Source organism: Nelumbo lutea, chromosome 8 (genome assembly GCF_056320005.1).
Source record: "Nelumbo lutea isolate HS-2025 chromosome 8, American lotus-T2T, whole genome shotgun sequence".
Classification (NCBI taxonomy): Eukaryota; Viridiplantae; Streptophyta; class Magnoliopsida; order Proteales; family Nelumbonaceae; genus Nelumbo; species Nelumbo lutea.
The window spans coordinates 37,347,593-37,359,658 of NC_142691.1; the positions used below are offsets into that span (position 1 = coordinate 37,347,593).

The 12,066-nt window shown below is 39.5% G+C and overlaps 1 protein-coding gene across 5 annotated transcripts in view; it reads left to right on the top strand.

Moving 5' to 3' along the window:
• The window catches only part of LOC148843841 (centromere protein O), a 72,996-nt gene extending 67,261 nt beyond the window's left edge, over window positions 1-5,735 (top strand). For all 5 annotated transcript variants that reach the window (XM_088958605.1, XM_088958604.1, XM_088958603.1 and 2 more), the window contains 2 exons: window positions 4,889-5,097; window positions 5,285-5,735. In XM_088958605.1, coding sequence (XP_088814731.1) covers window positions 4,889-5,097; window positions 5,285-5,355 — 280 coding nt within the window. In that variant the 3' untranslated portion in view covers window positions 5,356-5,735. The remainder of the gene's footprint in view (window positions 1-4,888; window positions 5,098-5,284) is intronic.
• The last annotated feature ends 6,331 nt before the right edge of the window (window positions 5,736-12,066 follow it).

A 12,066-nucleotide genomic window follows, 5' to 3' on the forward strand; every position in this document is an offset into this window, starting at 1 on the left:
ACAAAGAAATAAAATGTAAATAGGTGCTGCCACATGTCGTTTTGGATGAGAAAGGTAAGGTTGAAGTAGAAGAGGTGCTTTGTCAGGATAAGCAACAAGAGGTTATAGTCTACAGTTTGGTTAAACTGCAAAGATCACTATTGGATAGTGATTTAGACAATTGAGGGCAGCACCGGGTTATTAAGGTGGCAAAGGAAGTTACTGACTGGGTGACCATCTTGAACAACATCAAATCCAAAATGGTAGTGACTGATGGAGTTTTTATTTTCCTTTTCAATAAAAAAAAAGCGTTATTGGACACTGGGATAGCGAGATTGATTTCCATATGATGGAGATTGGCTCAGATATAGTTCTGATTGAAGATTAGTTCCCGTCATGTAACACAAAGTATTTAGGCAATGGAGCTTTTGAAATCACCCTTCATGGCTTACCACCTTATCTTTGGAAATTGTCTTGCCAAATCCTTGGGTGCAGTTCTATTGGAAACTGATTTGCAGAGCCTTTGAGTGAAGTTATTGATTGCAGGGGTGAAACCTGAACTCGTTCCATGAATGATTGAAGTTGCTACTCATGGTGCCTGGTATCAGGTGTGGATTACGAAAGCATCATTGTGGATGATACGGCGAGAGGTTGAAGACGATGCCAACCTGACAAGTGCTGGGCCAAGTGAGTATTAGCAACTAGACCTGTTCATCGGCCGGGTAGCCTGATGGCCCGGCCCGCACCCCGGTTGGGCTTGGTCATATATTTATAAAATATATAATATGTATTTTATATATTATATAAAAGATATAAATAATATAACCTTTATTAAAATATATATTTATAATTTAATATATACATTTTTTTAATCTTTTCTTTGTAATTTCTCTCTCTCTCTATTCAGCCGCTTCAGCAGTAGTAACAGTATGTGCTAAATTTCGGGCTCGGGCTCGGGCCCAGGCCCGGGCTTCGGGCTTTTTATGAGGGCCGGGCTCGGGCCCAAGTTGTAGGCCCGGTGGTCAGGCCGGGCTCGGGCTCGGGCCTTAGAAAAATCTGTTAATATAGAGTGAAAGGTCGGATCGAGCCTGGCCCGGCCCGGCCCATGAACAGGTCTATTAGCAACTCATTGAAAAATTCCAATAAGTTGGCTAATAAGGCATTTTCATGTGATGTTCGATTGGAGTCCAAGAACAAGTGGACTACAGACGATAATTTGGGTTTGTCATTGTCCCAAATCATGGCCAACGGTGGACAGGAGCTAGGTAACTACGAGAAGAACAACATCCAATGGATGGTCGCCCCAACCCTCGTTACTCAAGGTGTAGGGTGGAGGATGCTGATGATGTTGAGAATGGATGGGAGGATTGCGCACAGTTGGAGTTTGAGAATGACTTAGAAACTGAGATTCTACCTTTCGAAGACGGTGGAGAGGAGGGAGGAACAACATGGGAATGTTGATGATTCTCTAAATACTGATATTCTATTCAGTGGGGAAAATAACAGTCCCAAGAAGACCTCGACTTTGGATCTAGTGGCAGTGAGTTGTGGTATCATGGTGGAGTACAAATTGTATGAAGAGGTGGATAACTGAAACCTAATCAAGAGGGTGACTGAACCAAATTCCTTGAGGCAAGGTGCTTGTAAGGTAACAGTTGAGGATCTTCAGAGACTAAATAGGGGGGATCCAGATGGGGATGGACAACAGAGTCTTGGTAGTATTCAGAGTATTAATTCTCCAGTTGGAAACCTTCCGGAGGGAATCCAAGCTAGGGTGGATGGTGTGGTTCAAATTCTGGAACTTGGAAAGTCAGACCAATTCTCTTGTATAGCTGTTTCCTCCCCTCACAAGGTGCCAGATATGCATGTCACTTCCATTGTTGATACTAAATGTTATTCTGTGGCTGCTTTTGTTGTTCTAGGTCCCAGTTCAGCCGACGTCCCGCAACCTGTAAATGGGAAAGTGGAAGGTGGAGTTGGTGAGAGTATTGAAGTAGAGGCGGTGAGGGGTAAGAAAATTTGGGAGATGATTGAGAACCTTAGTATAAATTCTAGGGGAGAACTTGAGGAGATGGAAAGGAAAAAGAAAGGATCTTGGTTGGGTGAGTCAGTGATCGATTTTGTGGAAGAAATGGGGTATACAGTGCAAGAACCAATCGATATGAACGTTTACTTAAGAAAGAAGGAAGGAGGCAAAACAAAGAAAAGGATGTTCAGTGAAGTGGAAAGATTGAAAAGAGATATTGAAGGGGAGGAGTAGGAAGAAGGGTTATGGAGATTATAAGGAAAGGATCCATTATAAGAGAGGTCCTTAAGAAGGAGAAACCAGATATTATTTCAATTCAGGAATCAAAGCTGGTGGATTTTGATAAGAGATGGGCTGTGGGTGTTTGGAGAGCTCAAGGGATTAAGTGGGCAATGTCCCCTTCATGGGGAGCTTGAGGTGGTATTTGACTTTATAGAATGGTGACTCCATAGTTGGAGTTGAAGAATTGGTGGGTAAATTCACAGTTACTATCAAATTTTGGAGTGTCAGATGGTTTTGAATGAGTTTTGACAAATCTGTATGGACCTAATGGGTATCGGGAACAAAATAAGCAGTGGGAAGAATTGGAGGATATCCAGGAATTGTGGGATGGAACTTTGTGCTTGGGGGGGGGACTTTAATGTAATAAGATTTTTGGAAGAGACCAACAATCCGAGAAGGAGAAATAATTTGAATATGAGGAGGTCATTTCTTTCATTGACACTTTTTGGCTTAAGGAACTTCCTCTTGCTTATAGAAACTTCACTTGGTCCAACATGCAGGCTGAATCGATCTGTTCCAAACTGGATAGGCTCTTATTTACAATTGATTGGGAGAATCACTGGAGCGGTCTTGTTTCTAGATCTTTGCCAAGAGTGACCTCGGATCATTGGTCAGTTTCTTTATCGGAGGAAGATTTAGATGGTAGAAGTCCAGCTCCTTTCAGGTTTGAAAGTATGTGGCTCTGCTCCAATGGCTTTATTGACAAGATCAAGGTGTGGTGGTAGGAAAGCCATCCAAGGGTGAAGTGGGAAGGGATGATGTTTCATTGGAAGTTGAAGGAACTTAAAGGTAAAATCAAAGAGTGAAAAATTCAAGAATTTGGAAGATTGGAAGAGCAAAAACAACACATAATAGACGAAATTGAGGATTTGGATCTTAAAGTAGCTTATGGCCACTTGTGGAGAATGATAGGAATGAGAGGTGGGTGTTAAGGAAGGAATTGGAGGATATTTTATTCAAAGAGGAAACTAGTTAGATGCAAAACTCAAGGAGCAAGTGGCTGAAAGAGGGGGTTAGAAATACTAGTTATTTTCATGCCATGGAAAATGGGAGGAGAAGAAAGAATTGTCAAAATTGGTGATTGATGAGGTTAGTATCCTTCAACAAAATGAGATTGCCCAGGCTCTTGTGCACCATTTTAAATACGTTTTTATGGCCTCTGTTTCAGCTTGATATTAAGATTACTTTCTTTAAAGGTGACCAATAAGAGGAGGTTTCTATTTGTCTTTACCACTTTGTTTTCACTGTAACATTGGTGAAGAGAATGTGTGTTGGATGATGAAATTTTTAAATGACTTGATCACCCAAAGCATGGTTTGATAGATTTAGAGGAGCCTAGGTTTAGTTTGGTTATATCCAGGCACAACAAATGATGCATTCTTTTTTGAAAGGAAGGATTCCTTGTTGACAGCTCTCCTTGTTTATGCGGACTTGTGGCAATAGTTAATGATCCAATCGAGGTAGATGTGTTAAAGAATTTTCTACTTTAGGAGTTTGAGATCAAGGATCCTGGGGAGCTTCATTAGTTTTTTTAGGGATTGAGGTTGTTTGTTCAAGACATGGGTTTTTTATTTCCCAACATTAGCATGTTTTTGACCTTTTGGAGGAGACAATGATGTTGGGTATTAAGCCAATTGATACATTTATTGATCATGATCATAAGATTAATGGTTTTGATGGAGAGTTATTTAAGGATGTAAGGAGATACCAGAGATTGGTGGACCAGCTACTATAATTTATGCATGACTAGTCCACAAAGCTTATATGTTCCAAGTGTGGTACGTCAATACATGCATGCACCATGGAGTACTCAGCAACTGTTCATAGGATTCTTGCTTATCTTAGTATGTATCCCAGGAGGTGTGTTTTATTTGGTAATCATGGCCACATGAAATTAGAAGCATAGAAACAGAGTATAGATTTATGGTACATGGTATATCAGAGTTGCTTTGGATTTGATTCTTTCTTAGGGGAGCTCGAAATTAACATGGAATAGCCCTTAATGTGGTATTGTGATAATCAGGTCACCATTAATTTTTCTCAAATCCTGTTCAGCATGACAAGACTAAACATATTGAGGTGGATAAACACTTTATCAAGGATTGAGTGTTTACAAGAGAAGTTTGCTTGCCTTATGTTACATCTAGCATGAAGTTGGTAGGCATTTTTACTAAAGTGGTTGTTAATAATAAGACAGAAAATGTTTTAAGCAAGTTGGGAGTGATCAATATATTTATATGTATATATTCCCATCTTGAGGGAGAGTATTGACAATATTCAGCTGTTATTTATTTTATTAGTGGTAGAAGTATGTAGCTTTCTTGCTTTCGTTTACTATTGGGTACCTATGTGGTGCGGCAAGTATTTTGCTCCTCTTTCATTCTTTCTCCCCTTGAATACTCTCTTCCTTTCATCTTCTCTACAACCTCTTGCTAGTTTATTGTCTTTTTATTAGATCGACTGATTCAAAGTCTTCTAAAACAAAAAAAAAAACAAAAAAGAAAAAATAGAGAAAACTGATGTGCCTATTTATTTTATTCGAACAGCATCTTCAAAAACAATTTTTTATTAGTATACTAACGGGTTCATTTTCTTATGCAGCAAGGTCACCATCAGTCTTAGATATGCAGATCTTGGATCTGTACTACCAACTCGAATCAGAGTTTTAGCATGGCCAGTGCATCCATCTAGAAGAGTTTCAATAACAGGAACAACAAACAAGAAAGGAAATGTAGCATTGGGGACACAGCCAGTTCCAGCTCGCCTATCTTATGCTGAGGATGCTTTACGAACCATGAGCTTGCCCGAAGGTGTAACTTTATCAAAATAAAGAATTCTAGTATATGTTTTAGGTAGACCATCAGGATCTCTATCAATTACATTGAGATCTTATGGTCCCTGCACTTGGTGGCTTCAATAAAAAGCACTTAATTTTTGTGATGTTTTACTAACATCCTTTTCTGATCTTTTCTGTTTGTCTTAATCCCAAATGCGCAGCCTATGCAGAGATTGTGTTAAACTTGCCGCGGGCCCTTCAACAAATATTTCAGAATCTAGCAACTGCATAGAATCTTGTTTGTTTATTCTTGAGCACTTTGTTCTATGAAAGGTTGTGCTAGCGGCTTTGCAGTTGTTTCAGTCTCAACTAATATTTGATCCGTATAGGCTTGAATAGCTCCCTTCGAGAACTTTCCACCTGAAAAGGTTTGCAAGGAAGGTTACGTTATTGTCCCTATTGATGATTGTAAAATCATTCTGTTGCCCAAAACAGCAAAAGTTGGGAGTTTTTAAGTATTATTTGTTCTTCCATCACTAGGCAAAATATGTCAGTTGACCACATTGTACAATGATTATGTGCAGTTTTATAATGTATATTTATGAAAATCAGAGTTGACGAATGAACTGTCCTTTTTCAACAGATAATGATTAATGGTGTATTTCTTTGCAATGGTAGCTCAAAAGCAACGGGTAAAGACTTGCAACATCATATTCATCTTTAGCTAGCTGAAAGTTCTGTGGTATATCTTGGAGGGGTAGCACCTGTAGAGCATATTCTCCATGGTGAATTGCTTTTCTTGTTGAGTTCCAAAAATAAAATAAAATTATATGGTTTCCAAATAAATTGGTTTTCAAAATGAAAATACAGAAAACATGTTTTTTGGTTGTATGCATTTTTTTTTTTCAAAACTGAGAAAAATGTGTTTTTGATCTTGGCATCAATATGACTAATTTTTGGGTTCTTTAAATCGTGCTCAAAATGGAACTCACCTATAATAGTAGTTGACCTACTGGCTGTGTCACCTATAATAGTAGTTTTGGGGTTTAGTTTTAGTATTTCTGTATTGTTAGAGATTTAAGTTTTGACCTTACATAAATTTTCTATTTATAGTAATTTTCAGGCTTACTATTCACAATGATTCTCATGAATTTTAATTGAAGCAATTTTTTAATTATTCTTTATTGTAAAAGCATGAGTTACTAATTTCTATTATTTTCTGTTTTCTTATTCTAAGTTGGAATAAGAGTTATGAAGTGCCCTAGTTTATGAAAGAAGTTTTACATGTTACTTTTTTTCGGGGAATTCTGAATACAAGTCAAAGGTGTTTTCTTGTAATGACATTAAATCTCAAAGATTTGTTATGTTAATGAAATGCAGACCTAGCCCCTAGGCAAATTCAAAGACAAGGTGGGAGCATAGAGATGATGTGGGGGAGTAAGCATGTGGCTGCTCTAGAGTCTAGAGGATACAATCATTAGGTTAAATCAGCCACATGATTAATTCCTCACATTGCAAAATATGTCTCATCTTGTGTGCTTAACTAATGGTTCTTAGAAAGGGTTTTCCTGAGTTGATAACTTTTGTGGACATGTAAATATTAAAAGTAAATCCTGGATATGCTGTCTGCTAGGGGTGAGCAAATGGGTAGGTTCCAGGTTCTGCTATGGAACCAAACCGAATCGGCCCATGCTCACCCCTACTGCCTGCCACACTAATAGACTACATAACCATTTACGAGTGAACTTGATAGTTTCGTTATACATGGGCGAGCAGCAGATTCCGAGTGGCATAGGTGGGATGGCTAAGAATTATACTGTTTATCAGATTTTCATTGACCCGGTCTTTTTTTTACTCAATTCAACACGACAAGGTTAGGGAATCAATGTCATGGAGTAAATTAAGCTAAACTTACGTTGATTTACCGAAGATGGTTAGAGAAGTGGAAGCTTGATGTTGAAATTTCTATAAGCATCCATCCCAATGTTTTTCGTTAGGTCCACGTCTTTCTATTTATTGAAAGAACCCACCCTTGGATCCTATCCAAACCGGACTTTACCTTTTCCTTGTAATGAATGTTTAAATTAAAACCATTGTTGCTCGGATTGGCTGATGGTAACATTGTAATTTCACTCCTAAGATTCAGGACACAATCGAGGGTTTTGAGGCTCTGAGTTGCTTGAAAAGGGAGCCGAAGCCGAGGGCAGGTTGAAGGTTGGAGGTCGAGGCAGACTACCTTCTCAAGTACTAGAGAGGCTGAGGTGGATGATCTCCGAAGAGTTGGTGTCGAAGTCAGGATGCTCGCTTGGGTGTACGAGGGGTCTGAAGGTGCCCTAAGAGTTTGCTCTGCAAGGAAGTGTCAGAGGCCTCGGGTGAAGACCTGAGCCAAGGACTCCGACGGTCAAGGTAAGTAGAAGGTTCAGTGCAAAGGCACCTAGATGATGTCACTAGTAAGCACTAAGTCCTCAGAAAGAAGAATACCAAGAGTCTTAAAGGTTTTAGAGAGAGTTAGTTACCTTGTGGGAGGTGCCTTGTATTTATAATTGGAGTTGCCTGGGGGGTAGTTGGGCTTGGGCAGCCTAGATGCGAGCTGTATGAGGGCTAACTGTGAGGATATGGCGGTGCCCCGCGATGCCCCGCGATTGGGCCTGTTTGGTCTGCAAAGGGCCACCCCGCTTGCCCCACTATTAGCCTCTATTGGCGCCTATTAGCCGACACGTTGTCACAAGTGACTCCTTCACTGCGCCATCATGCACTTTCCACCATGCCATCAGCGTGCCTTCTTGTAAGTGGAGACTGCTAATGGCATTATTGTAATTACTTAGTATATTTTTTCACTCTTTTGATGTTTCCTTTTGTCACTCCTCCAAAAGCTTAACATACTCTTTGAGGGGAAATAGGTGGTCGAGTGAGTCACTAGCATGTAAATGTTAAGCACGAAATCCCATCAACATTGAACTGTGTGCTTTTGCTTACCATCAATTAGTGCAATATAATTTGCCTTTTATCTAATTTGTGTGCATTCTTGTTGCCTTTTGTGTTTTGTTGTTTGCATTTGTAGGCTTTCTTGACCCCATTGAGTGTCGCACGGGGCCTCGTCGACTAGTCTCATGATAGTTGGTATAAGAGCAGGAGCTCATTCCTAGCCATTCGACCTGCAACACAAACTACACTATGAAGCATAACAGGGACATCATGGAGGAAATCGAGCATGGACTCTCCACATCACATGAGCCCGGCGATGCTGAAAGAATATTTGGATCCATCTAATGGACGCCAAAAAGATTGCGGAATAGGTGGGCGAATTTCAAAAATTTTCCTACCTTCTCTCAACTAGGAATCGTATTCCCTAAATTTAGAATACAGTATTCAAGGATCCTACTTGAACCATAATCGAACCAGATCTGAACCAAAAGGAAAATATAGGATTATACCTGATCCAGGGAAGCAGTATCTCCCAAAGTTGGTGTTCACGCCCAAAGAGGACATCAAGATCCGCTCCTACTGAAGATGACATAGTTGTAGGTGGAACGGAACCAGTAGAGTGCGTCCTACACACTGGATCATTCTCAAGAACCCTCTGGAAACTCTAAGCACCAAATCTTTTACAGTCTTTTCTACAAGACTGATGTCAAGAATTGATTTCTTGATTTCTTTCTTTTGCAAAGATCAAATCTTGCAAGAAGGAATGGCGGCGGTTGGAAGAGAGCTCCTGGGACGAAGATCAAATCTTGCAAGAAGGAATGGCGGTCGTAGGATGCTTTCTTGCTTACAACCCTTGGTTCGAAATTTGATATATTTTTCTTCTTAGGGTTTCTCTTCTTTTCTTCTTGATTAAGAAACCTCCTAATTAGGAGTTATCCCAATCCAAATCAGTATTTTGATAGGGGATGATCTTAATCCTATCTGTAGATTATTGTAAATGAATAAAAGTGCATTTTGATTCATGTTCCCTTGGTATGTTTCTGTGTAATACCCTTAAAGTGGACACTTAATGAGACTCGTGTTAGTTTAGAATGTTTATAGCCAGTGGGTCGGTTTGGGGAGACCTATCCTGACAAGGCTGACACTGTGGTGCCACCAAGTCGGTTGGGGTGGCCTGTCTCAGCTGCTAGGGTGAGACCCTAGGCACATATAGTGTAGTATTAATTGACTCCATGAACTTGACCAAAATTTCAGTATTGTCTTGGACCTTGGAGATTGATGTGCAAAACTGGAAAGTTACACCCAATCCCTAGACTCGATTATGATACTGCACTAGGTGTCAGACTGGACCGTCTTTGATATATCAATCAGTGAGATCCTTAGCGGGGGTCAAAACTTGGGTATGTTGGGACAGTCTGAGAATTCATTTGAGTGGGTGATCATAGTGACATGATCAGCCCCTTTGTCGGACAAATGTAATGATCGGGGAGGCACTCTCACTAATGGAAACCAAGACTGTCGGCAACCGATTTCAATCGTTGAGATTTGTTTTGAAAATATATTTTATATGAGATATAAAAATATATATTTAATGGTTTCTAAAATGTTTGCAAAATGTTTTAATTCTCGGGATCCATATAAGTAGAGAGTGCAACATTGTTCCTTGCAGCCAAGGGAGAGGTCTTCTCTTTTCGGGCAGTGTATGATCATTATGGGCTGAGAGGTTAAGGTCGAACCCATGGGTTAATCTTGCATCTGCCCACAGTCCCTAAGTGTTACAAGGTGGCTTAGCCCAGAGACCACTTAGGGTAAGTGTTGAGCCCATAGAGACCATGAGATGGTTTTCAGGGGGTGCACTGTCCATAATAGTGTATTTGGCCAGGCGTTGTAACAAAGGCTAGGTCGAACCCATGTGGCTGATGTGTAGATCAATGTTAGGGTCCCAAGCCATACAAGGAAGTCCAACTGGATAGCAGTTTGGAAGACTAAATGAATACATAACCTTAAATGGGCCTTAAGCCCATTTTGAACTGGGCTGATTTGATTAGTCACTTAAATGGGCGAATTCTGAGATGGATCAGCTGATAAGATTGGGCCCAGACCCTATCCACTTAGAGAGTCCAAGATCTAAATAAGATTTAGATCTAAAAGCCTCCTAATTAGATAAGGAGATGATTGATCTAATCTGTAGATAAGATAAGGTTATCCCTTATCATTTAAAGAGACTTCTAATCCAAATATGATTTGGGTTAGCAACTCCTAATGGGATTAAGAGCTGATCCCTTTGAGATTATAAAAGGAGGAGGGGGCGGCAACCTTTAGACATGCAACCCACACACTCCTGTCTTTAGAGTTGAGATCACAAGAAGAGAGAATTTTGCACACTACAAATACTCCCTTGCTGCCTCCTTCTTGCAGCCGCTGCCTCCTACAGTTTGATCTTTAGTTCTTGGGAAAAATCAAGATTTGATATTGATACCAATCTTTTGGATAAAAGATTGGTTAGAGTTGTATTTACAAGCCATCAAGTTGATTCTTGCGAAGGGTCAAGTTCTTTTGGAAGAACACTATTGATTCTGCTCCACCCTGCACTGCGCCATTTTCAGTGGGAGCAGATTTTGGATCATTCCTTGGGCATGAACACCTCCATTGGGAGATACTGCTTCTCTGTATCAGGTATAATCCCTCCCTACTCCTTTTGGTTCAGATCTGGTTCAGTTTATGGTTCAAGAATGATCATTGAAAATATGATTTTCTAAATAGGGAATTCGATTCTCAGTTGAAGGGAGAGAAAAATTTTTGAAATCACCCCCTTATTCCGCAATCTTTGGGCGTCCATGTGATGGATATCCTATCCCTTCAGTGGTATCAGAGCCATGGTTCAAATCTTGAACCATTTTGTTTCAGATCTGAACCTGCGCAAATAGGCAGAAGGCATTCTATTCAATTTGTGTAAATATGGGTTTTGGGAAATTTGTTCCCAAAATTAATGGGCAAATAATCTGAAATTAATTTTATATAAATTTGATTATTGTTTAGAATAGTTCTTTATGATTTTCTTGATTGATGGGCTGCTCGTACAAAGGGAGATCGAATTCTTGGTTTGCGTAGGAAAAACTACAAGATTTGTAGTTTATTTATTTATTTATTGCATTTGGTCTGTAAATATATTTTTTTTTATTTTTAAACTCAATGTATAAGTATTCAATATGATGTAATCATTAATAGAAATAGGATTTCTATTTATTTTGGATCGAAGATGGTAGTGCAGAAAAGGAGATTTCGTAGAGAAGGATATTTCGCAGATGGGACATTCGCTATATGCGATTTGTAGTTTCATAAACTGCAAATTGTGATCTAACATCTGTTTTGCAAGATGGAATGTGCGAACAACCATGTTTAACTAATTCTTGATTTTCTTTTATCAGTTCTTTAATTTCAGATTATTTTCTTGAATTAAAGATTTAAATAAAGATAAAACCCTAGACCCATTCGAACCAAGATTGGTTCAAACTGTTAGGACCAAATCTAGGGTTTAATCAAGGCTGAAAATCAGCCCTAATTTTTCCACTAATGGGCCTGAGAATTGATATTTAATTAAATGGTTAATTCAGCCCAACCTGTAAAGGCCCTGTTTTAAATAGTTAAAACTGCCAAAAGCCCACTTCAAAGGATAAAGTTATATGGGCCGAACTGGGTAACCCTAATTTAGCCTATATACCTAGATAATATTAATGGTTAATATTATGAATTTAAAACAGACTTCCAATGGGCTTTATAGATGATTAATTGATTGGATCAATTTATCCCTACATGAGATGTTTGGATGTGTGATGTGCTGCGTACATGGGCCATAAGTGCTTTGCCCATGCTCATTCGACAGTGGCTCTTGCACACACCATGGCTGAATGCACATCATTGCCATGATGTCCCTTTTGGTCATTGGATGACCTCCCTTAGTGGTGGGCCCCATGCCTCATCAAGAGGTTATGTGCGAAACCCTAGCCGATTTAAGGCCCACCAAAATCAGACTTTATGAAAGTCAGTGGGAGCCACTTTGGTTTGACCTAAATCAAAC